At 43.2% G+C, this 26,903-nt stretch overlaps 1 protein-coding gene across 3 annotated transcripts; it reads left to right on the top strand.

Annotated features, from left to right (window-relative positions):
* Nucleotides 1-272: 272 nt before the first annotated feature.
* Nucleotides 273-26,869, top strand: rap1gds1 (RAP1, GTP-GDP dissociation stimulator 1). 3 transcript variants are annotated; one of them, XM_084544963.1, is made up of 15 exons: nucleotides 273-660; nucleotides 3,869-3,976; nucleotides 5,705-5,827; nucleotides 6,439-6,564; nucleotides 12,408-12,554; nucleotides 16,437-16,565; nucleotides 16,988-17,113; nucleotides 19,433-19,576; nucleotides 19,849-19,980; nucleotides 20,418-20,552; nucleotides 21,576-21,701; nucleotides 21,992-22,131; nucleotides 23,001-23,127; nucleotides 23,817-23,945; nucleotides 24,576-26,868. In XM_084544963.1, the coding sequence occupies exons 1-15, from the start codon at nucleotides 657-659 to the stop codon at nucleotides 24,701-24,703; spliced, it is 1,824 nt and encodes a 607-aa protein (XP_084401089.1). In that variant the 5' UTR covers nucleotides 273-656; the 3' UTR covers nucleotides 24,704-26,868. The 3 variants fall into 3 exon arrangements, with proteins under 3 accessions (XP_084401089.1, XP_084401091.1, XP_084401090.1); XM_084544964.1 differs by lacking the exon at nucleotides 273-660 and adding an exon at nucleotides 2,036-2,163; XM_084544965.1 differs by lacking the exon at nucleotides 12,408-12,554 and having other exon boundaries at nucleotides 24,576-26,869.
* Nucleotides 26,870-26,903: the final 34 nt, after the last annotated feature.

Here is a 26,903-nt window from a genome sequence, read left to right as displayed (position 1 = left end):
TGCTACAAGGAATAAAGATGTAAGTATGACATGCAGCTGTAGTTAAATTGCACCCCATTCATTAGTTTTAGATGCGGTTTATTAAAATTTGTAAAGAAACGTCCTAAATTAGAGATTCCTGCAACACTTTTCTTGCCACTGTTTGTTTTCCATTCAACAGCAGTCTGCTGCCACCCACCGGCGACGGCTCGCTCCGACGCCTTTTATTTTGAAGGCTGTGACCGGAAGTCCCGCTCTCCATCCGCGCCTGCCTGGCTAGCTTGACCGTGGCATGTCAGTGCGTCGTCTAGGGGAGCGCCAGCCAGCCAGCCAGCCTCGCAGGTCCTGAGTGTTGGCGTGAATATGAGAGGAAGTCAGATGCGTTAACTCGGTAGCCACCCGTAGTACAGGCCGCTGCACAGCAGCATCTAACCGAGGGCGACTGCCAGACCCGGGCCCGGTGGCTACCGCTGCTGCTGCTGCTGCTACTACTAAACCGGCTAGCTAGTTTAGCCAACCGTGCTAACTTCAGCGGCTTTTTGACGGGAGGCTTCACGAGAAGCGGTAGTAGTAGTAGCGGGGACAGCGGGGCCTCCGGCTAGTTACCACCCCGGTTTTCGGAGCTCAATATCTCGGTTTAATTCATTTTTTCCCCCCCGGAGCAACATCCAGCCGAGATGGGTGAGTACACAGCTAAGCTAAACGGGTTAGCGACCAGGAGCTGTTTCGCCTTTTCAGTCAAAGCGTAAAATTAGTATTATTATTATTATGGATGCGCGTTTAATTACCAACCCCATGTGTCGTGCATTAGTGCCAGCACAGCAGTCAGTCGGGTTGTGTGTGTGTGTGTGTGTGTGTGTGTGTGTGTGCGTGTGTGTGTGTGTGTGTGAGCCTCACAGCCTTGTCATAGGGAAAGAAGCAGACTTGAGGCTGAATGGTGTGTGTACGTGCGTGCGTGTTGCTCGGTACTCGGGTGGGGTAGCCTCCATCCCCTGACTCTCCCATCCACTCAACGCTGGTGGAGATTTATTCACGTATTTATTTAAAAAAAATGTGCATTTTAAGCAACGCTGCCTCTGCAAAAACCTGCATTTCGCATGGTGGTAAATTGAAATTGCCTGCACGAGTGTCTCGGTCGTTTAAATGGATGTGCATCCCCCTGAAATGGCAGTGTAGCTGCTGCTGCTGCTACTGATGGTGGTGGTGGTGGTGTAGATGGCACCCCCACCCCTCCATCTCCTCAGCTGTTATGCAATAGGATCCAGCAGACCCACTTTGCGTTGCTGCTTGTGCTGCGTTTACTCTGCAACGTTGCCGTCCCCCCTCTGCTGCTCCTCGTACGCGCACGTCGCTGCAACTGTGGCGACACAGAAACGTGTTTTAATCTGACATTAAAAAAAGAAAGTGTTTTTTTCAAAAGTGGGATTTGAATCCACGCTTAAAGGAGCGGCGTCTGCAGCAATCCGTGCGGGACACTAGCGAGGTCTAATCCCACATGTCTGTAAATAAAAAATTAGAGATGCGCAGAAACCGAAAAAAAAAAAAAACCGAAACACCGAAATAAATTATTATGACAATTATTAGTACTATTGCATTCATGCAGGGGGGGGTGGTTGTGTGGGTTGTGCAGCAGCAGCAGCAGCACCGGCGGCTGGAGCAACAACCAGGTCACTGCAACCTTATTTTCCCTGCAACCCCTTATGCAATTTCTTTCCACATTTGTCGGCTGTTGGGAACAAAGCCGGGAGCCCGGGTTGCTGGAAATTTCTTGCGGGAGGAACGAAGAAGTGTGTCAGCCTCAAGAGTAATTACTGTGCGTTCTGGATGGAAACTGACAGGGCAGTCCTTGTCGGGGTTCGCCGAGTGTACGCTGGCTGACTTGAGAGCCAGAAATCCGAGCTGTGTAGCATCACAGATATATAACGCCGATATTATATCCGAGCGGCTTGTTTATCGGGCTTTTATTCGGCTTAAATGACGCACATGAAACAAACACGTAGACATTAAAGATCCGGTGACGACTGCCTTGTCGTTTGTTGTGCCGTGATGTGACTGATGAGCACCGGTTGTAATTAAGAGATTCAGTTTCTGTGGTTAAAGCGTCCGGCAGTGCAGCAGCACTGACGACCGGCAGCGCTCGTAATGGATGGAAGAGAAGAGAAAAAGGGAAACACCCGAGCAGAGGTACACGGTAGAAAAAAAGTGGTGGCTTTTAAACACAACAGACGCAGGTGTTTATACAAAAACGGGATTCCAATTTCCATATAGTTATAGTTTGGGATGTCCCGATCGGTATCAGGGGGTTCGATCCAGGCATTTTTTTAAGCTGACTGGATCGGTATGAGGCTTCAGCCAAGCCTGATATTTTGTAGTTAGTCATTTTAGGTCGGCCATGAACCAAAACCAAGGCCTCGTAGCGCCAAAATGTCTTCTTCTTCGTCGTTGCTTAGTGTAAAAGCTGCCAAAAATCAAAGAAGAAGAGGAACCAAGTACTTTGTGGAAGTACTTTGCTCCTGAAGATGGAGTCATTCATTCATTTTCTGTAACTACTTGTCCTGTGAAGGGCCGTAGGGGGGGTTGGACCCTATCCCAGCTGTCATTGGGGCGAGAGGCGGGGTACACCCTGGACAGGTCTCCAGTCTATCACAGGGCTAACGCAGAGAGACAGTTGAAGTCAGTCAGAGATTTGCAAATTGTTCAAATTGCTGGTCGTTATTCACTACTACCAAGTTGATTCAACACCAAAAAAACAAAACACTGAACGCTGCGTTTAAAGGAAGAGAAAAGTTTCCTTGAGGCGGCGTCAAGTGAAAAATATTAAAGACAGGGCTAAGGAGTTAGATCAGGAGTAGAGAACGCAGGTCTTCTGAAGGTACGAGCTACCGTCTCCTCGCTTCATTAACTTTGACAGAAATATTTGCTGGACTTAATCCAGTTGCACGGTGCACACGTGATTTCGGAGAATAATTGAGATATGAAAAGCCTTCATGAATCTCCAGGGGAAGGGATTTTGTTTATTTGAGATTGAATCTGGACTTGGATCGGCCGATTCTGAATATTAACAGATTGGGATTGGATCGGAGAGCAAGGCTAAAGGCTCATTTAAGGTACGCCGTAACCTACGTACGTAGCCTACGCCGGCCTACATACGTACGTAGGTTACGGCGTACGTATGTAGGCTACGTACGCCGTAACCTGCCTACGTACGTAGCCTACGTCGGTGCGAGCCATTTATACTTGTGCGCTCGTCACTCTGTAGTAACTCCACCCAAACACTAGTCGGCGCTGTGTCTTTCAACAATAGCGACTGAAACTTTTGCCGATATTTCGCAAAAATCGAGTCGTACAAATATTCGTATCTCCGAACCTCCTCAGTTAACCTTTCCTCCATGTGTTCCATCTTTATTGATCCGAAACAATCAATTAGAAAATTGCGGCGATGGAGAAACAGCCTGAAATACTAAAGCAGAAACACGCTACTACCAAGCGGACCAATCACAGCTCTTGCGGTCTGCGTTGCCGCGGTGCGTAGTTACGTTTCTGAAGCCTAAACCGCCTATATCTAACAGAGCTCCATATACATACCTATTCATAACTTTATTTGAGTCGTACGGACAGTGTTGCCCTGTTCCAGGAACATTTTCACTCCTGGTTCATGGACCGTCCGCTCTACTATCTGTTTTTGTTCAGGAGCAGCACATGATGGTTGAAACTCTCGTCCTTCACGTGACATTACCGTGAAAATCAACACAGCGAAGCACAAGACGCCTCTCCTTACCTTCTCGCTTTCAGAACAGACGTCCATTCATTGTGGTCTAAGATGCTAATGTGATAACTGCATTGACCCCGTGAGACGTCAAAAATGGTGACAAAATGTTTCTCCTTGTAGAGAACCTGAGTGAAGCCCTGGAGAAGCTGAAGCTCGCGTCTACGGACAGCGCCACCGACAGCGTGGAGAGCTGCCTGGACTGCCTGCTCAAAGCGCTCGCCAACAACAGTAAGTACGGAGCTTAAAATTAAACCTCGGTGTGCGGCACAAATCATTTTCATCGCTCTGGAAATCTGCCTACCCATGGACCACGAATCAGAACCAGTATTGTGCTTTTTTCTTTTCTCCACATGACTCAATATGTAAATAACAGCTTGAATTGTACAGTACACATTACTTAAAAAATGAGTCTGCTCCTCTCTGCCACAAAGCACATTTTTGGACGGCTTGGCAGTGTTTGCCAGACAGCTGAGTAATGATAATGGGTATGAGCAATCCGGTCTTAGCTTACAGTACGGCAGGCCTGCTCTCTGAGTCATTGCCGCTATAAAAGCTTAAGAACAAGGGTGATAATCAGGACCATTCAACCGAGCCAGACCAGATCCTACCACAGATCAATACCAAGGAGGGAGGTCCAATGGCCGTTACCGGTTACAAGCCCAGATGTCAGATTGTAGACTTGGTTTATTATCGGATTGTAAAACCAGACCATGTGTATTGTGTGTCCAGACATTACAGATGCCAGTCCTTCATCTCAGTGGTGTTATTTCATCTTCCATTCATCTGCTATTCAATCTACAAGAGCCGGAGTCAACTCATGTTAGTTCAGGGGCGACGTATAACCCAATCTGATCTCAAGCGGGGCCGGACCATTAACATAACGGCATAATAACCTGTAAATAAGGATGAGTCCAGATGTTTCCCTCGACCGTATAAAGATGGACGGCGGAACTGCTCCTTAAAAGTGAAGCCAAAGCAAGTAGAGCTCCCCCTGGTGGCTGGCTGCAGTATAGGTCATAAGCTCCACCCCCTCCATGTTAGTGGGCGGGACTTGCGCCAAACTAAAACACTAAAATACACGTCAAATATTTTTTTTCAACAATGGTTTCAGTCATTTTTGGTAGTTAATATATTGTTGATGCATGTTCAAGTGTCAGTTTTTTGTGTATGTTTCGTATAAGTTAGTTATTTGATGGCTAACCGCTCCGTAAAGCGGTACTTTTTTTTTTTTTTTTTAAATAAGTACAGTGTATAATCCAACATTTCTTTGTAACTGGTGGAGGTAGAACAGAGCGTAGCATTAATTAAATGAAAACGCGAGTGAGTCTGGAGAAGGCGTCGCCAATATCCCCACGAAAATGGCGTCAGTTTGGCTAACGCAAGGAAGTGTTGACGTGTAGTCCATATTTCTATACAGCCTATGGTCTCCATGTTGTGTTACATCCACCTCTACTGGACAAATTAGGAATAAGCGCCAACTTTATTGAAATTTTTACTTTTGGATTGCCAGATTGGACCCTCTCCTGGGCCATGTGTTTGACACCCCTGTCCTAGACCAGGGCTGAAGCCTATTCCTCTGGCATCAGGCAAAAGGCGGGGGTACACCCTCTAACCTCCATCAAAGGGCTAACATAGAGAAGATGACACTCAGTCCTACACCTACAGCCAAGTGTATGATCATGAATTAACCCAACTGGTGCTGTACATCTCTTGGGTGTGGGTGGAGTCTAGAATCCCATTTTATGTGTCTCTAGATAGGACAAAAACATCTGGGCTGGCAATTTTGACCTCATTGGTCTGCAGAACCCCCCCCCCCACCCCCCCCAAGCAAAGACACCTCCAGTCCAATGAATGTTTTGCCTAAAGCTTGGACACAGAAGGTATTTAGACACTTTTTACAGTAACATCATTGACATTCATTGTGGGTTTTTTTTTTTTGTCCTCCTCCTCCTGCAGACACTGAGGCCAGTATGAAGATCCAAGAGATGGGCATTCTTCCCTTGCTCCCCAGCCTGCTAAACCCCCAGTCTTCCTGCACCCCGAAAGTAGCCAACATCATTGCTGAGGTGGCCAAAAATGGTGAGGTTTGCTTCCCCTGCCCGTCAGCCCATTTTGTTTTTGCGTGCTTTGCGTTAACGCATGGGTTATTTGTGGGTAAATGTATCAGCCAGGTTAGTCATGGACGCTTTAGCTTCTCTGAGAGCGATTTACTTGATTGTTCATTTCAGACGAGGGCTAGTTTTAGCCTAACTCCTTGGCATTTCGGAGCTAAGGTGTCACAGACGTGTTAGAGGGCTTCCATTTTCCATAATTTCTGTGTGAGCACAAGACAAGCTTTTAAAATGGGTAAAAAAAACCCAAAATAAATAAATAAAAAAGAAGCAGACGTGAAAGGAACTCGGGGCAAGAAAAGGTTAGGATAATGAACGGGCTCTTGGAAGCTTGCAGAGACTGCAGCTAATGATCACTCCCCAGCAGTTTGCCAGGCTTGGCAGCAACCCGCTGGCATTTATCTGTCACTGCTTCCGGATATGCCTGCAATCAGCCAAGTGACTGCTGCGCTAAAGACAACTCCCTTTCTGTCTGACAGCGTGGCTGGATTATTTAAAGCTGCACAATTGGAAGTTTTGAAGTTACAGTTTAATTTGCTCCGAGAATCTGAAATTTGAAATATTGTGTTTCTGTTTTAGAGTTCATGCGGAGCCCCTGCGTGGAAGCCGGCCTCATCCCTCCTCTAATTCAGCTGCTGAACTCCACCGACCAGGAGGTCCTGCTGCAGACTGGCCGAGCTCTGGGCAACATCTGTTACGACAGCCGTAAGTACACGTTTTCTTAAGGGAAAACGCTGAACTCGTCCTCGTCGAGAGCCGGTAGAAGTCAAGAAATAAAAAAAATACGATGCCGCCCTGGATTAACAGCAGTTGTGTTTTAACTGCAAAGGTTTTTCTTGAGCATTGTGAGCAGGGGATTTTTTGAGCTCTAATTAAGCTGGAGTTCTTGTCAAAATGTATAAATACACAGTGATTGTACATTACAACTCAAACCAACAACCCATCTCACTCTCAAAGACGTTGAAGTCTGAAAAATAAAGTCTGAGTTTGTTAATTCACAAAAAAATCTCTTTAATACTACTTTCAAATAATATATCAAACAGTAAATTAAGAAGTAAGTCAATTTTATTTCCATTTTTTTACTTTACTATCTTATTATACACCGATCAGGCATAACATTATGACCACTAACTGGAGAAGTAAATATCATTGACCATTTTGTGACAATTCAGTGTTCTGCTGGGAAACTTTTGGACCTGGCATTCACTCATTCATTCATGTGGATGTTACTTAGACATGTAGCACCCACCTAGACCAGACCAGACACCCCCACCCCATAGCAATGACACTCCTTGATGGCAGCAGCCATCCCCAGCAGGATGCAGCCACAAAAACATGAAGAATAGCACAAGGTTTTGACCAGGCCTCCAAATTCACGAGATCCCAAACTGATCAAGTATCTGTGGGATGATCCACAGAGGCCCCTCCCCTCAAAGCTCCCCCACTAACAACATCATGTTACCAGACACCACAGGACACCCTCAGAAGGCCCATATCCATTCTCTGATGAGTCACAACTGTTTTGGAGGCAACAAGGGAGACCTACACAATATTAGGAACGTGGTCATAATGTTATGCCCGTGTCACCCAAATGTGTATCTGAACAAGTACAGTGTGTCCTTGGCTACCTCTTTTTTTTTTTTTTTTAAATCCTTAAAACCACAGTGAAAAGACAAAAGTAGAGATACGGTGATATGGGACCTTCTATATTCTGGATTATTTGACGTTAAAACACGGCTCTCCGTCTAAACCTTTGAAACCAAACACATTTAAGTCAAATTAAAGGGTGGGGCTATGTAAACCGTGGTCGTCTTGATATTTACAGCCACACGTGGTAACAAAACTGTGATGCATATTAAGCATTTCTTTAATTAACAAATGGCTTACTGTTTATCTGACAATAATCTTGACTGTGTTTGTAGAAACGTAGATGTTCTCAAATGTTTGCTCCAAGAAATTTAATTACCAAGCGCGCCAGCCAGTGCAGTATTTGAGCGATGACCTCCGAGACGAACGGCGGAGTTTAAGCCCGATTTCGCAGCCGGCTTTAGGGGCTTTAATCACAGCTGTCGGTTCTGCCGCATAGTTTGTCGTCTCGTTGAAAAGCCGGGCATCTGTGGAGTCTGGTGAGATGTGACATTTGTTGGAGTGGAGTGGAGTGGAGTGGAGGGCAGGGGGTGGCGTCGGTAAGCTGGCGTGGTTTTATGATCGACGCCCCGGGAGAGTGTGTAGAAGCAGCTGCTGCCGCTACCTTAAGGAAACGCACACTTGTGGTATATTAGACATCAGCCCCAGTTGCTCCAGTGAGACGGATGAATCTGGATTTTCTGAAATTACCCTTATTATACCATAATAAAATGAAATTAAGTCCATGCATGAACATGGAGCATGAGGTAGCATGGTGATTTGCCATATTCTCAAACGTTGAGTTAACTCACTAAAATGCATCTGCTCATTATATGCAACAGTGCGTGAAGGAAATATCCAAAGAAAGGCTTTTAAAACTTCCACCAAGGCTCATTAGTGTCCCACATTTGAAATCTTCGATTGTGAGTGTAAAGGAAACCACCTCAAGTGAATACCTTTAATTTCCACACAACCTACTCTGTTCTACTTGGACTTGATTAGGTCGTGCAATGTGTCGTTGAAAACCGTTTATAGTTTCAAGAGTTTGTTCCCGTTCAGACCCATTACACTCTGAGAGACGTCTCATATCATAGCCTCCTTCTCACCACCTTCCTATTCCCTCTACAAGAATTTTTATTTTATTTTATTTTTTTGCAAAACTTCTGTAACGCCAACGTGATAGAGTGCTCTAAATGGAGATTACGATAAACACTTGGATGGACCTCTTCTCGTCGAATCTGGTGTTGCAACTATTAAAAAAAAAAAAGATGGATGACATGACATCTCCTATAATGTGAAGCCAAAAACATGTGGAGCTCCCCCTGGTGGCTGGCTGCAGTATAGGTCATATAAGCTCCACCCCCTCCAAGTACAAGAACGGTTTCTGTCATTTTAGGTAGTTAATGTAATGTTGATGCATGTTCAAGCGTCGTTTTAGTTATTTGACCCTGTAGAAACAGGATGTTGCATCGTGATGATTGGCAGTTGCCATTGACAACCGCTCAATAGTGCAGTAAACACCAGTGAGTCTAGAGGAAGTGTGGACACAGATGGCGCCGCTGTTATCCCCGGGATACGAGTGCAGTTTGACCAATGGGAGGAAGTGGAGACTCTTTCGTCCATATCTTTTTTTTATTTTATTTTTAACAGTCTAAAGGCTGCAAACACAAAATTGAACTGGAGTAGTTGTAAAAGTTGCATGCTTTGGTACATAGAGGTTGTCATTTGACTGTCCTTTTTAGGACCATGAGTGATGATTTTATTCTACTGTGCAAAAGGAACTTTCAATTCAGTCTCAGTCTTCAAGAGCTCCTCGTTGGTTCAAGCTAGTGTACGGTATTCCATTTTGACAGACTGCGTACTGCTTTGGGTTATAGCTATATGGCTTTAATTCACCACCAACATTTTGTGTGTCAGTCTAATCCCCACACAGTAGATTAACTTGTCTGAAGAAGTGCGTAATTTGTGGCCGCATCAAGTCCATGAACAAATTCAGGAACCAAGCAAGATAATCACTCCAGTCCACAGCGGGAAGTAGCACCGCAATATAAATCTGTGCTCTCATGAAATGTGATGTGAAATATGAGTCTTTGAACTCACTACATCACAAGGGAGATGGAAAGAGGGATGTACAGCTGTTTACATGCTACACAGTAGTAGGAGACAAGAGATTAGATAAGAAATTAGAGGATAGGTGCTCGGTGCATCATCACCCCAGCAGCCTAGGCCTATAGCAGCATAACTAACGGACACCACAACTATAAGCTTTATTAAAAAAGGAAAGTCTTCAGCCTAACCTTAAAGGGGAACTACTGTTTTTTACAACCTGGACCTTATTTCTGGCATAAAATACGGTTGTTTACTCACCCATATTACTTTTGTGTAATTTGTATTCCTTCGGGAGATAATTAGATCAGCGTATATCCATGTAGTGGGAGTGAATGGGGCACTGAAACGCAGCCTCCAAATAACGCATTATCTACCATTCATTTCACCAATATTTTATTATTGTGCTTCTTTACCTGTAATTTGCTACTGCTATGGTTCGTCCACAACCTCAGAATCGGAAAAATATTCAGCCATGTTGTAAAAAACTAGCAGTAGCAAATTACATGTAAAGACACCGACCGTCGCGGGTGCACGCGGCGCTCAGAGATGACAGGTCAGAGTTTAGTAGGTCAATCTACAGACCCCAGAGGATGATAACAGGTAACTCCGGACTCAACGGGGAATAGCACTGGCGTACGATAACAAAATATTGGTGAAATGAACGAGTTTTGCAGCAGATAATGCGTTATTTAGAGGCTGCGTTTCGGTGCCCCATTCACTCCCACTATATGGATATACGCAGATCTAAATATCTGCTGAAGGAATACAAATGACACAAAAGTTATATGGTTGAGTAAACGATCGTATTTTATGCCAGGAATAAGGTCCAGGTTGTAAAAAAAAAACAGAAGTTCCCCTTTAAAGTAGAGAGTGTGTCTGCCCCCTGAACCCAATTTGGGAGCTGGTTCCTACCTCTGCTTTCGCATTAAACATACTGTCAAGTCAGCATGAACTGCAAAGCAATATCATGCACTTGTCATTGCCGTGCTGCCGAGAGTTGAGGCTTGGCATGCCGTCACGAGCGAGTGAACGTAGTGGATGTGCTGATATTGAGAAGAGTGACTAATATGCTTCTCTTGGCAGCTGTCCTGCCAGACAAAGGCCTCCCGCAGAGACAGTTGCCAATGCTGTGCATCTGTTGTCTCTTTCGAAAGAAGAGAAATGAAACGACAACACGACAACGGAAGTCATTTGTCATGACTACTAAAGATGTCCTGTAATGGTCTTCAGTGGACTACAAAATGGAAATGGACACCTCATTCAAATGCTTGGCGAATCCAAACATGTACTGGCTTCTTGTAATGTTTTAGAGATTGCAGTTCTTTTAATTTTGAAGTTTTATTTAGTTTTTTTTTTCTTTGCTATAGAAAGTGTGTTGGTGTGTTTGCAGGAACATTTTTCCTTGCACTCATACTCCAAAATTATATAAGAAAAGGAAAGAATTATGGCAACCTTGGATAAATCTAACTCCAGGTTCTTGTGTATTTAAATCATAAAAACCCAACAGCTGCATCATATACAGTCAAAGCCATCATAATTCTTTCCTTACGCATTTTGTTCAGCCTTGTGATGGTTTACAGCCTTGGGCCCTGTTCAGACCTGGTATTAACATGAGTGATCAGATGCCAACAAACGCCAACATCATTCGGGGTGCAGTTTGTTCTTATCAAGCTCACTGCTTTCACCAGTGGATTGCTGCGACCGCTGTTTCAAAACCACAGACAGCGCTGTTTGTTGTTGCGTGGTTGCATCCCAGCGTGGAGATATGACACAAAATGTGAAACGTCATGCGGTTTTTATTATGTAATTGTAATTGCCTTGACGTTAGTTATTTTTGAGCCCCCTGCAACACTACATATCTTGAAACCCTCCACATGGCTACTTTGCATAAGTCAATAAATGAACACGCTGCTAATTTACCACGTGGAATTACACACAGTCTACTCGTATTCATTCGTTTCATCTGTTAATCCTTGTTTATTATTTAGTTGCAGCCACAAGGACGAAAGATGAAAAAGTTCTCCACGCTAATGAGCAGACAACGCCTACGCTGCTTTCGCCTTTTCCGGCAGTCAATCATAATGTTGGTTTTGTGTTTTGTTTTCTGAATAAATGAGGCAAAACCATGCAAGACGACTCTTGTTGAATAGTCAGTGTGACCGAGATGCATACACCAGTCAGCCACAACATTAAAACCACTGACGGGAGAAGTGAATAACATTTAAACCATCTTGTGACAATTCATTGTTCTGCTGTGAAACTTCTGGACCTGGCATTCATTGGTGTGGATATTACTTAGACATGTAGCACCCACCTAGACCAGACCAGGCACCCCCACCCCATAGCAATGACACTCCTTGATGGCAGCAGCCATCCCCAGCAGGATGCAGCCACAAAAACACTTTAGGAACAACTCCAAATTCACTAGATCCCAAAAGTATCCACAGAGGCCCCTCCCCTCAACCCATAGGACCCAAAGGTCCCTAGCAACAACATCCTGTTGCCAGACACCACAGGACACCCTCAGGAGGCCCATATCCATTCTCTGATGAGTCACAACTGTTTTGGAAGCACAAGGGAGACCTACACAATATTAGGAAGGTGGTCATAATGTTATGCCTGATTGGTGTATGTTAACCCCAGGTCTGAATAGGCCCACGGTTTGCACTGATTTGTATGTATTCTACTGCTCAGTTAACATTGCTCTCATGTGTATTTATCAGGTTGTGTTTTTTTTATTTATTTTTTTGCTTTACTTTTTTATTTTTATTTGCTTTGTGGTTGATTTGTGTTCCGGCCTCTTTGTTTTGCAGATGAGGGCAGGAGTGCAGTTGACCTGGCAGGAGGGGCTCAGATAGTAGCTGAACACATTAAATCCCTCTCCCAAAATACTGAGCCGGAAAATGAGAAGCTCTTGACTGTCTTTTGTGGCATGCTGATGAACTATAGCAATGATAATGGTAATGACCATCCTTCCCCCGAGAACCATTGTTAACCCATCTCAACTAATCCGCGGATGTTCTCTCCGTCTTTCACAGACAGTAGGGTCTGAACCGAACCAGAATATTCTCTCATTCCCTGGTTTGGACTTACTTTTTTTCTCTTGTGATTTCTACCATGCTCTCATGCTTTCCCAACTTCCCACTCTGCGGTAATCTGCCAGCTTTCTAAGATCTAGCTTTCACCCTACCAGTACCTCCCTCGCAACACTTACCCCTTGAGTTCACATTGATTATAGACTCAGTAAGTGGAGTATAATCATTACCTTGTAGTTCTTCTCGTTCTTCAACCACGCCAATGACGTGGCCCAAGAGAGTGCCAATCTGTTGGTTAGTCACTTTGGTCTCCACTGAAACACCTCCAGAATGAACACCATGGCATTTTGCTCCCCATAGCACCTACGTATTGTTCTTCTTAAAATCTACAAGAAGACGGACACAAGATCCAAGTGTGCAAATTCCCTCTCCTAATGGCTTTTGGTGATTACCTACCTTTTCCTTTAGAGCCACCGTAGGGCAGACATTTGTGGTTTTGAGTTACCATTATCTTCAACTTTTTATCTTACACCATCATTGGATCAAAATTTTTTGTCTTACACTTTGTGTTTTTTTACCTGCAAAGCTATTAAACATTCCCACCATCCTCATACTTTACATTGTGTTTAGAGCTTCTAGGCAGATGTTCACATCTTTACACACTAATCCAAATTGGCCACAAAAGTGAACATTATAATACACTGCTCAAAGAAGTTAAAGGAACACTTTGAAAACCCAACAGATTTCAGTGGGGGGAAAAAAAAGTCATGCTTGATATCTTTACTGATATGGACTGGGTAATGTCTTGGGAACGAAAGGATGCCACATCGATTGTTGGGAAAACGAAGTGATCAACCAACTGAAGACTGAACTCAAAGACATGCCGAAAATCAAAGTGAAAAAGTGACATATTGTGGTCAAACTCAAAATGGTGCTCAGTAGGGCCTGCTCCTAATGAGACAACGGATGGTCTCCTGGGGTATCCCCTCCCAGATCTGGACTAGGGCATCACTAAGCTCCCGGACAGTCTGAGGTGCAACCTGGCAGTGTCGAATGGACCGAAACGTAACGTCCCAGAGGTGTTCTATTGGATGTAGGTCAGGTGAGCGTAGAGGCCGGTCAATGGTATCAATTCCTTCAGCCTCCAGGAACTCCCTACATACTCTTGCCATATGAGGCCGGGCATTGTCCAGCCTCAAAGGCACAGGGCGCCAGTAGCAGACCTGCAACTTCTGGTGTTCTATGGCAAATGCCAGTCGAACTCTACGGAGACGTTGGGCCCTCAGGCTACCCTCATGAAGTCTGTTTCTGATTGTTTGGTCAGAGACATTCACACCAGTGGTCTGCTGTAGGTCTGGCAGTGCTCGTCCCATTCCTCCTTGCATAAAGGATCAGATACCATTCCTGATGAGGGATTGAGGACCTTCTACCACACTGTCCAGCTCTCCTAGACTAACTTCCTGTCTCCTGGAGTCTCCTCTATGCTCTTGAGACTATGCTGGGAGACCCGGCAAAACCTTCTGGCAATGGCACGTATTGATGTACTATCCTGAACGAGTTGGACTTCCTGTGCAACCTCTGTTGGGTCCAGGTATCGCCTCATGCTTCCAGTAGTGACACTAACTCTAGCCAAATGCAGAACTAGTGAAAAACAGTCAGAGAATATGAGAAAGGGGAAGAAATGTCAGTTTCCTCCACCTATAAAACCATTCCTGTTTTAGGGGCCGTCTCATTGCTGCCCCTTTGGTACACCTGTTGTTAATTTCATTAACGGCAAAGCAGCTGAAACTGATTAACAGCCCCCTCTGCTACTTAACAGACCAGATCAATATCCCGGAAGTTCAACTGACTAAAGTGCTGATTAAAAAGTGTTCCTTTAAATCTTTTATGCAGTGTATTACACATAATAACATTCAAGAAGCATAGCCCAGAGTACCCTTGTGCAGACACTAGCTTTTTGTTTATGGATTAAACAAATAGAAATCAAATGTTAATTACTGACCTTAGCAGTTGTCGGTAGCTAGCTGCTTTTCCCTCTCCTTCCGGACTTTATGCTAAGCTTCTGACTCCTGCTCTGCTCTTGTTGAGGTTGTAGGACAATAGCTGTGTGAAGCTGTCCGATTACTTGTTTGAAAGTGAATTTATCCAGCAGTCTGGTGGTAAGTAGGAAAGTCTGGGGTTTCTTAAGGCTTGTTGAGAGTACAGAGTATCGGGGGAGACAGGCTCAGGGCTCCTGCCAAGGTCCGTCTGTTGGCTCTGGGTGATTGGTTGGGTGATTTGATTATGGCTTAATGGTGGCAGGTTTGGGGTTGCGCTCTGCAGCTTTCAGCATCTAGACGAATCTTTGACCGCACTGAATCAACCGAAATGAGTCTTCTAAGAACTAACGTAGATGTGTATACCAATCTGCCACAACATTATGGACATTACAGAAAAAGTAAACACCGTTGACCATCTTGTGACAATATAATGTTCTGCCAGGAAACTTTTGGACCTGGCATTCATTGGTGTGGATGTTACTTAGACATGTAGCACCCACTTAGACCAGACCAGGGATCCCAACCCCATAGCAATAACACTCCTTGATGGCAGCAGCCACAACACAAAAATGGTTCAGGAACAACATGAAAACATGAAGAACAGCACAAGGTGTTGACCTGGCCTCCAAATTCACTAGATTCACTGATCAAGTATCTGTGGGATGATCCACAGAGGACCCTCCCCTCAAAGGCCCCCACTGACAACATCCTGTTGCCAGGACACCCTCAGAAGGCCCACATCCATTCTCTGATGAGTCACAACTGTTCTGGAGGCGCAAGAGACCTACACATTATTATCTAAAAAGGTTCAAAAAGGCAACAGTTGTACCGTGGCCTCTGATTGGTATTACTACTCATTGTTGTTATGATCATTAAGTTGATTAATGGTTTCTTTTACTGGCAGCGTTTCTCAGAATCCCTAATGCTTCCTCCTCTGCTATTGTGGTCTAATCAAGTAATCAAGTTGGTCTGTGTAACCCAGTAGTGTATAAACCGACAATACAATAGACCTTACACCGTAGAGAAAGAACAGACGTATTAATGCTTCAGTTCCATTAAGTGCCCTGGTAGGAAAGGAAGTGACAGTGAAGCTGCTCTGTAGGTTCAAAGTACAAAAACCGCTTACGCAGCAGATTTATTTTCCCATTTGCGTCGGTTTGAGGTTCCGCTTGTTGCAGAGAAAGACCACAAGTTCATCGTTTTCCTTCTTCCTTCCGCTCTGCTCATCCATTCACTCATGATTCTGCACATCTGGTTGACTCTAAATACAAATATCACCAGGGTGCTTCTAACTCCACCACTTCTTTCTTTTATTCCCCAGTTTCTGGAATCTCAGTTTGCTTTGGCTGTTTATAACAACATTACATGTCCTGCTATCATAGAGAATGTCTTTGACGCAGGGTTGTCGGTGCATTCAGTACGAATTAAAGTTGTACACTGCATACACTGTTTGTAGATTGTGTTGACTGAAGTTGATGGTAAAAATGCACAAAATAGACTGTGTACCCAAGTTTTACTAAGCCTTGTTTTCACTCTTTAATGAAATTAGAAGGTATTTCTTCTTTCTCAGACATATTGAGCTCCTTATGGTCTAAAGGGAACTGATTTCAAAAGGGTAAATACTTTTAAAATCAGATTTTTCCAATGGGTTAAGGCTATTTTGGGACAACTTGTCCACAAAGCCTCTTGACCTCCACAGAACTTACTTGACCTACGTTCAGAGCAACATATCGACTGCCTGTTTTTCTCTGTCTTTCTTTTTCTGCAGATTCCTTACAAGCGCAGCTGATCAATATGGGTGTGATTCCCACTCTGGTGAAGCTGCTAGGCGTCCACTCTCACAACACAGCCCTGACAGAAATGTGTCTAATTGCCTTTGGGAATCTGGCCGAGCTCGGTGAGTATTTTCTAGCCAAGCCAACGGAAGTAGTTTATGACTCCGAGTCCGTTGAGTGTTTTTAGGATTATTGAAAATATATCATCAGCTTTTGCTTTCATACAAATGTAGCGCAACATTTGTACGAACCACATTTGTTCCTAATGGGATGGAAGCTTCGTTGGAAGTTGCATTGGCCATTGGATCTTTGTTTGCTCCTCTGTTTCCGTTGCACATGTTTGCATTTTGTCTTATATTAGATGTGGATGTCTCTTGTGTTGCGCCCTCGACTAGCTTAACCGCTCGAGCCACTTTGTATATATTGCATCGGAGAACACAGATTGAATGTTTAGATTTAGATACCGGACGACGCGACCGCTCAGAAACGTGAGGCTTCAGTGCAGCATTTCTGAGACGTGTGATCACACCTCTTGTGTTTACAGAGTCCAGCAAAGAGCAGTTCGCCTCCACTAACATTGCTGAGGAGCTGGTGCGTCTCTTCCAGAAGCAGACGGAGCACGAGAAGAAGGAAATGATATTTGAAGTTCTTGCTCCACTTGCAGAAAACGGTAAAAAAATGATTTTCCAGTGAATGTTTTATTTATTTATTTTCTTAATCATTGGTAAAGCCTTATTTATTGTAGGCGTTGTACAGACTAGATGGTTAGTCAGTTTGTCGACTTCATACTTTAAGCATCATGTTGACTAGTCATTGATCACGTGACAATAACAACATGGACGCCTCCAAGAAGATCCACTGGGTCGTTGCAGCAAACTAGAAGCGGTTCATCAAGTGTGTGGAAATACTTCACTAAAGATGAAGCCCATACTACCGTGACATGTCAGTCCTGGAATACAACAAAAGTACTACTGCAATGCATCTGAAAAGGCATCCGCTTAAGCTAAAGCTAGCATAGGAACGGTCCAAATCCTCTGGACAGCAGTCAGTTAACAACTTCACCAAACGTCCCGTGGTAACAGAGAGAAGGAGGCTGCAGTACATGGAGAAGGCTTCAGAGAAATCCCATCTAACAACACACTATTAAATGCTATTGATGGTGCTGAGTTGCTGCCTGTTTTTATACAGTCTATACATATCTGCAGCTCACTGTATGTAACACATGAGCTGTCTGTTCTCAGCATATGTATTCAGGTCAAGAACATAGATTTAATTGTTGCAAAGCATTACTTTCATTACTAGACAGTCTCGACTTGACTTTCATCGGTCGACTTTAAAACGTTGTGCATCCCCCACCACCTACTTGTACAGTAATTTATCCCCTCAGTGAGACTCATGCTTTCCAGTCAAGCTGCTAACCGTACAGTCATGGCAGACAGCTCCTGCATCTGCTCAGCTGCTCTTTTTCAAACGTTTCGGCGGCGGTAGAGCGTTTTCTTTCTGACCTTTTGTTATCACCATTCCAGGCACACTGAGTGCTCCCACACAGTCTCCAGGACGACATCCTACTTACCTCTACTCTTGACAAACCTCTCTCTCTGACTCAGTTTCTTTCATGTGTCACACACTGCACTCTGTTCATTAGGTTTCTACTGGAACAACAACTCAACATTTATTCTGTGAATAATTTAAAAGCACTTTTTGATGCAAGTTTTGAGTAACTTTCTCGAGAGTTATGGCGTTATGTTTTAACGTCCCCAGGAGTCCCTGACTTTCAGCTAATCTACCGATTCTGTTTGGTCTGTAACATTTCATTAACTAAAAATGTTCCCTTTGCGAGTTTCCATATTCGAAAGTAATGGGGAAAGCCCGTCGGTATCAGGGTCGATCCAGGCATTTTAAAAATGATCAGATTGGATCGGTATCTGGCTTTAGCCAAGCCTGATCTTTAGTAGTTATTCATTTTAGGTCTGCCATAAACTAAAACCATTTTATTGAAGCTTAAAAACATCTTCTTCGACTTCTACTACTACTACTACTTCTACATCTTCACCTTTATCTTCTTCTACATCTTCGACTTCTTCCTCTTCGACTTCTTCTGTTTCATCTTCTACTTCTTTGACCTTTTCTTCTTTGACTTCAACTTCTTTGATTCTTCAGCTTCTTCTACTACATCTTCATCTTCTACTTCTTCAACTTCGACTTTTTCTTCTTTGACTTTTTCTTCTTCTTTGACTTCTTCAACTCTTTCTTCTTTCGACTTCTTCCACTGCATCTTCATCTTCTTCTACTTTGACTCATCTTCTACATCTTCAATTTCTTCTTTGACTTCTTCTTCTTCTTCAACTTCATCTTCATCAACTTCATCTTCAACTTCTACATCTTCAACTTATACTTCTTCGGTTTCATCTTCTTCTACTTCGACTTTTTCTTCTTTGACTTCTTTGACTTCAACTCTTTCTTCTTTCGACTTCTTCTACTGCATCTTCATCTTCTACTTCTTTGACTCATCTTCTTCTACATTTTCAATTTCTTCTTTGACTTCATCTTAATCTTCTACATCTTCAACTTCTTCTGGAGACTTCTTCCCTTTACCCTCAGGTAAACGTTGATGAGTAATGTCAAAGTTGTCATTTCAGTAGTTTTAACCCTTTCAATCTAGAATCTACTGAAAAATAAGTAGCGTCAAATGTAGTAGTGGAATTTACAGTGGGATACCTGCTACTAGAAGACTAGACCAGTTCCATTGGAGCAGTGAAGCGTTTTAATATTTTTTTTTTCTTTTAAAGTTTAACGGCAAATATGAGCAGAAAGAATGTCTGGACCAGCGTGGAAGAAGTGGTTCACATGGTTCATGTTATGTTTAACTAACCCAAAGTTCCACTTATTCTACACCACATTTTGCACATTGCTGTTGACTCCCAGTCCACTGAAGGGATGTTTGCTAAATGCGCATCAATAAATGCTTGGTCCTCCTTTCCCCGCCTAGATGCGATAAAGCTGCAGCTGGTGGAGGCGGGCTTGGTGGAGTGTCTGCTCGACGTGGTGGCTCAGACCGTGGACGGAGAGCGGGAGGAGGACATCGCTCAGCTGAAGACTGCGTCTGACCTCATGGTTCTGTTGCTGCTGGGAGGTAAACAGTAGGGTGTGACGAAAACTTTAAATGAGTCCTCCTAGTGACTGATTTAACACACGGAGGATCATGCAGCAAACTTTACACAATTGCATTTCTATCAACTTGGATATGCGTTCAATTTTGAAGAGCTGTCTAGGCGTCCATCTTTATACCATCTATGGTTGCAACCTGCCAACAAGTCCACATGGCTGGAAGCTAACACACAATAGTTCTTTCTGTTTCCTCTTTGCTCTTTTAATGCTTTAACCCATCTCCCCTCCTCTGTTTAGATGAGTCCATGCAGAAGCTGTTTGAGGGAGGAAAGGGCAGTGTCTTCCAGAGGGTCCTGTCCTGGGTACCATCTCATAACCACCAGCTCCAGCTGGCAGGGGCTCTGGCTATCGCTAACTTTGCTCGCAATGGTAAGCTTCACGTCACTTTCAAGTCCCAGAATACAGATGAGTAATAGCAGACAGGGCTTGGACATTGTAGAGGACAAAAGCGTAGTAGCAAGCACCAACAAAAAGTGTCCAACTTTGTCCCAAACCTCCTGTTTTTTGTCTACTGAGCTTATGTTTCCAGAAGTGTAGAAAATCCATTATTCTCTAAGAATGGACTATTATCATTATTTTTTTCACCTCATAATTGTTCACAATCTTATTTGTTGAGTTTAGTTTGTTGGCATTTGTGAATAAAATCTGAATTCTACAAGAAGGCAATCATGATTCTTGCATGAATGATGTTTTCCACTGAAATAGTAATGCGACAGTAATCGGTTCTATGCACAGCAATTACTCTGCACCTGGCACTGCTCAGCCTCACTGGGAATCTCAAGGCTCCTTTTTATTTGTGTGCATAGATGGGAACTGCATCCACATGGTGGACACTGGAATTGTGCAGAAGCTCCTGGAGCTGCTGGATCGACACGTTGACGAAGGAAATGTCACCGTTCAGCACGCAGCACTGAGCGCCCTGCGGAACCTGGCTATACCCGGTGAGTGGCTGCATTAGACGCATAGAGGAGCAAAGAAGCTCAAGAGTCTGTCAGTATTATGGCTTTAAGTGTTGATTACAACTTGGGGTTCGTTTCGTAGCTGCAGTTCAGTACGGTTCAACAAAATACTTTGTGACATGAAAACATCGGATGCATTATAAACTTTTACTTTTAGCCTTTGTCTTTTCTTTCAAATAAATCATGTTTACTACTACGTCACTGTTTTCCAACATGTCACCATCATATCTATACTGATAAAACCAATGGGAAGGTGGATAATGATAGTCACTTTCTGCAGAGTACTTGACACATGCTATAACAATGTTTCACTTACAAGTAATTTTATGGATATTTATAAGATAATCTAACATGGACAGACGAAGCATAAACTCCTTTGCAGACAGCAAAAGTTTTATTTTTATTTTCGGGCGGCCACATAAAGTCCAGTTTGATTTCAGGTTGGCCGAACCAGTAATATAATAGCATAATAACCGATAAAAACGTGAATATTTTCTTTTGTTGTAGTGCAAAGAAGTATTTTATGCAAATGTTTATGTTTATGTTGAACTATCGTTTTACAAAAAAAAATGCAATTTCTTTAAAAAAAAAAAAAAAAAAAAGTGCAATTTCTGCACCTTGCTGCCACCTACAGTTTATTTCTGGATCTCAGTGTCGGCCCCTAGTGGACAAATTAGGAATAGCGGTTACCCAACAAAGGTTAAAAAAGGCAACTGGACTTGTAGAGTGTTTTTGAGAAGACGTTTCACCACTCATCTGGGTAGCTTCTTCAGCTTCAGCTTTTTTAACCTTTGTTGGATATACCATGACCTGGATGACTGAGAACCTTCACAGACAACAGCGGTTACTTTTATTTAAAAAACTGTGACTAATATCTTCTATTTAATTTGCAAATTCACCCCTCTTGGCCAGATTGGATCCTCTGGCGGTCTGGTTTTGGCCCTCGGGCCGTATGTGTGACACCCCTGGTTTAAGTACACTCTTGCTGTTTCCCTTTCTCTCTAGTGGTAAACAAATCCAAGATGCTGTCAGCTGGTGTGGCGGATGTGGTGTTGAAATTTTTGCAATCAGAGATGCCTCCGGTCCAGTTTAAACTCCTGGGGACGTTACGTATGCTCATCGATACGCAAGGTAGAGAGATATTTGTCGTTCTATACATTTTATGCACATTAGTTCTTTATTTTATATCATCTCAAGTTAATTTAGTTTCAAGTCCCGGTCAGATTTTCCAAGTGAATGCATCAGCGAGTGAGTTCTTTCTGTTTAAACTCTGTTGAGATGATCAAGAGATATTCTCAGCTGTGCAGAGAGTTCGAGGCTCAGCTCTGAGTCACACAAGTACGGTAACAGCTGCTCAAGAAAAGTGCACAGCAGAATAAATGACAGTGATTTTGCTTTGCCTGCTGTGTGCGCCGGTCCAGCCGAGGCCGCGGACCAGCTAGGTACCAACGGGAAGCTGGTGGAGAGGCTGGTGGAGTGGTGCGAAGCCAAAGATCACGCAGGTGTGATGGGCGAGTCCAACAGGCTTCTGTCGGCCCTCATTCGGCACAGCAAGTCCAAGGTCAGACAGCACACTTTGTCCTTTTAAAGGCTGTAGACAGTATGACTGTCTTAGACCAGCTTTACTTTACAGGGCTGGATGAGATTTTAAGATATATCGATATATTTTATTACTGGACATAGATATGATTTATTTTATTCAAATGGCATTTTTATTTAACATGTATTTTTATAGCTTTCTTTTATATAAATGTACAGTTGTCTGTTAATAAAAGTGTCTGCTGATATTTGTGGCTTTCGCTTCTAGAAAACATCAAGATATTTATCGTATATCGCTTTCAACAAAAAAATACCGATGTATATCACCTTACAGCTAAAAAAAATATCGAAGTATATATATCGTATATCGCTTTCAACAAAAAATATCGATATATATATATATCGTATATAGCCTTACAGCTAAAGAATATCAAGATATATATCATATATCGCCTTACAGATAAAAAAAAAAGAGATATATATATCGGATACTGCCTTACAGCTAAAAAAATATCGAGATATATATCGTATATCACCTTGCAGATAAAAAATTTTGAGAGATATATCATGTATCTCTTTCAACAAAAAAATATTGAGATATGTATCGTAGATCCCCTTACATGTAAAAAATATCGAGATATATATCGTATATAACCTTGCAGCTAAAAAATATCGAGATGTATATCATATATCGCCTTACAGATAAAAGAGATGTATATCGGATATGACTTTACAGCTAAAAAAATATCTCATCCACAAGTTTTTAGCCCTTTAACTATGTGAATCTGTATCTGTATTAAATATTTCTTGACTGCACTAATGTATTAATGTGTCGGAATTGGTTTATTGAAGTTTTGTGTGTGTTTATTTTTTATTTTTTTTGAATTTCAGGAAGTCGTCAGGACCGTCATCCAGGGAGGAGGAGTCAAGCATTTAGTTACCATGGCAACCAGTGAGCATATGATCATGCAGAACGAAGCACTGGTGGCTCTGGGTCTCATAGCAGGGCTGGATTTGGGTAAGATTAATCAAAGTTATAAGTTTGTGACTGGTCCTTTGACGAAATTAGGCTTTTTAGTTTAATACAAATGTGTTTTAAATGCTGTTAGAATTTGTAGGTTCTCACACCTGAATTCTTTCACAGGAAGAGGATCTCATCTTAAAACACATTTTGAGACTTACGCATGAATTTTGAAACCCTAAATATGGTGTGATGTTGTGAATACATGCATTTCTGAAGTAAAATGTTTATTTACATCACAGATCTGAAATTAGATCTGAAAATTTCTACGACCAATATGGTGTCATTACGGTAATTTCACTTGCGCCTCTCCACCTGGGAAGGTTATAACACTGTTATAACATGCAGTAAATTGTAAATAACTGCTGGGATATTGAAAGTTTCAGGTATTCTAGAAAATTCATAGGACATTTTCTGACCTTTTTATACTTATATATGTGCAAAAAAGGATGGGAGACAATAGACTGAATGTGAGGTCCTATTCATTTTCAACATCTTGACATTCCCTCATGAAGCTAACTCTGTAACTGTTGCAGTGCGTGCTGAGAAACTCCCGAGAATGAAAGCAGATTGTGTTTCAGCTTTTTATTTATTTATTTATTTATCTATCTTGTCCCCAAAAATAAATCCGACAATCTGCGCTGTGACACACTCTCTGAGACCTTGTTTTCTTTCTGGATTTTCAGTCGCAGCCGAGAAGGACTTTGTCGGATCCAGCCTGGTGTCGGTGCTTCACAAGCTGCTGTCGGACGAGAGGAGTGCACCGGAGATCAAGTACAACTCCATGATCCTCATCTGTGCAGTCATGGGCTCAGGTGAGGCTAGCTGCTACTCTTTGAAACAACCTTATGTGCCGAATTATACCCAGAGTCCCAGATAGTTCAAATGTAATATAAGAGGTAAAGTTGCGATGTAATCTACAATATACTAATATTTCAAACTCTTCTTGCCACTAGTTTCTGCCACAACCCGATCCACATTAGACCATCTCTGTTCATCACCTAGAGTAGTATCATCAAATATTTTTGTACTATCAAATTAAAACTATTATGGTCTATCAACGTCAAACAAAAATTGGGAGAGAGTTTTAAAACTGCGCTTCCGAGTAAAGTTGCCAGCAGCGCTCCAGGTGACCCAGTTTTTTTTGTTATGGTGCTTTTGAAAACGTCAGCGTGATCATGGACTAGCAAAGGTTTAATGTGTCAATAATCCTCCTTAAAGGCAACAAATAAAAAAAAAGAATACTAGGGGACCCAGAACAGAGCCCTGTGGGACACCACAAGTCTCCAGCAGAGAAATGAGACTTCTGTCAGCAAGATAAAACTAAAAACCTACCTCATTCTGTGCCCGAACAGTAGAATCGAACCCAGCTTTTATTTCATGATACTTGTCCCCCCCCTCCCCCTCCAATCCCCTCCCCCCCACACCCGCTTCTCTTTTCTCAGAACCTCTCCACAAAGAAGTCCAGAGCCTGGCGTTCATCGACGTGGTGTCCAAGTTACGGGCTCACGAAAACAAGACGGTGTCTCACCAGGCGTCACTCACAGAGCAGCGACTAACTGCCCAGAGCTAAATGACTGTGTCCGAGTCCCCGCCCCCGTCCCCACCCCCGCCCTACCACCCGACCACCCTAATGCCTGCCTGACCACCTAATCACCCAGTGACACCTCATGAACGCCCCTCCCCCGACTCCCCTCGTGCCCCATCGTCATGTGCCAAGGTACCATGTCACGTTAACTGCCAGCCAGACGTACAGCCATGTCCCGACTCTCCAAACCAACCCCACCTCCGCTAGGGTTAGACTGATGTGCAACTCTTTGTGCTTAGAATACAAAAACCATTAAATCTGAGTGTTTTATTTTGAATGGTAACTGTCTATCAGAATTAAATATTTGTTAAAGTAAAAAAGCCTCTGAACTAAACTGTTTTTTTTAGACGACTATGGGAACTCTCCTCTGAAAGCCATAATAATACGGTTTATATGTTAGGCGGGTCAGCTGGTCCTTAAGGCACGGCGGTGAGGCAGGCTTCATTTCATCCCGTTTGTTTGTCGAACGCCCAACGAATCAATCCGCCGCCACTCGCATGCTAGCGTCCTCTCCTCCTTCTTCGTCATTTTGTTTTTTTGTTTGTTTGTTTTATTTAGATAAACATACATCAGTCTAACCCTACGTCCCACCTTCTACTTGTGCATGCATCTCCTGCTACAAGTAGCTCCACAACAGGAGCTGAGGCACCATAGACAGCCTAACGCAATAGATTTAAAGAGACGACACTCTTTTATGACCATAGCTGTGACACCATCCGCCGGTAACCCACCAGTGAAAATGTGCACAAAAAAAAACAACAAAAAAACGAGAAAAAAATACGTTCCTGTCGTGAATTATTATTTTATTTTTAAGAGAAGCAGCCATCTATGGTGTTCCCAGTCGTGTCCCATGTAGCTCGAGTATAAATTGACTAGAAACTGTGCATGTTTTAGTCCCGTTGAAGGTGTGCCAGTGTTCATTTTACCTCTACCGCCGCCGCCGCTCCCACACAGCCTGCCCATCCTCTGCTTATTTTTAAAATTTAAATTGTTTTTGCACTTCTTTAGGACTTCTAGAGATTTTACGGTCGTCCAGTCGCACCCCCCTCCCCTTCCCCCTCCCCCTTGATCTCACAGCTGTACGGTGAAGTTAACAGGCGCCGCACATATTCCACGCCCCGTTGCTGAAAGAGAATCGCGTAAGAAGCAGAAAGGAGTTCAGTCCAAATTTACATCGCGAAAATTTCAAATAGGAGATCAGAGGTGTGCCTTTCCTCGTGGAAACACAACGTCGAGAACTTCCCGCGTGGAGCTTTCGCCGCGTGACGCTACATATCACGGTCTTGCATTTCTTGTTTTCCCAGCACGAATGTTCACAAAATAAGTTTCGAGACGACAAATACCGATTCACTCCGACCGAGAAACCCATTAAACACAAACCGCGTAAAATCAAAGGTGGCACAAGCGTGTGTAGACTATTGCTCGGACTAAATCATGTTCTATGTTTGACGCATAGCCAAATTTCTGTGTGTGAAACTTTTTTTTTTTTTGTAGGACCGTGGACAGAATTTAAGAGAATATTAATAGAAAGATGCATTTTTATATTTTTAGATAGGCGCGGGAAAATAGCGGAGTGAGCTCCGAAGAGCGGCCAAGAACAAAATTAAAAATCAGTTGACGGGAAACTCAACGGTGTCCCGAAGAATCTCAGTACAGGGGGGCGGTGTTGTGCGTTAAGAGAAAACCCAAGGGGGTGGGGAAAGAATAAAATAAAGCTGTGCAAAGTCGCTTGAGAACGGGTCAATGAATGCAGACTCAAACCACCACCGCCCCCCCCCTTACAGAGGACAGGTTTCTCCCCACGTACCAACGGTTTGGTTTCTCCCAGTCGATTGGGATTTCCGCAAACGTGTCCCGACACTGTACCCCGACGCCCTGCTGTCAACATGCCACAGTGAGTTTCCTGGTCTGGGCCCATGCTATGTTGTTTTGTTTTGTTTTGTTTTTTTAAAAAGGTATGAATGGTTATTTATCAGCTCTTCTAGAGACAGGCGCCAGTGGAAAACGTATCCATTGTAATTGCGTACAAATATTATAAACATAAATAAATGTTGTTGTAAATGTCATGAGTTGTACATTTGGAGGATTGTAACACAGCAGATAATTAAAAGATGATAGCTGGTGACGGTTCATGTCTTCTTTTTTTTGTACTCCCATTGCTCTGATTTTAGTTCGGGGGCCACAT

Source organism: Chelon labrosus (assembly GCF_963514085.1).
Source record: "Chelon labrosus genome assembly, chromosome: 1".
NCBI classification, from domain to species: Eukaryota; Metazoa; Chordata; class Actinopteri; order Mugiliformes; family Mugilidae; genus Chelon; species Chelon labrosus.
Note: the sequence above shows the minus strand (reverse complement) of the source record. Positions and strands in the feature narration are given on the sequence as shown.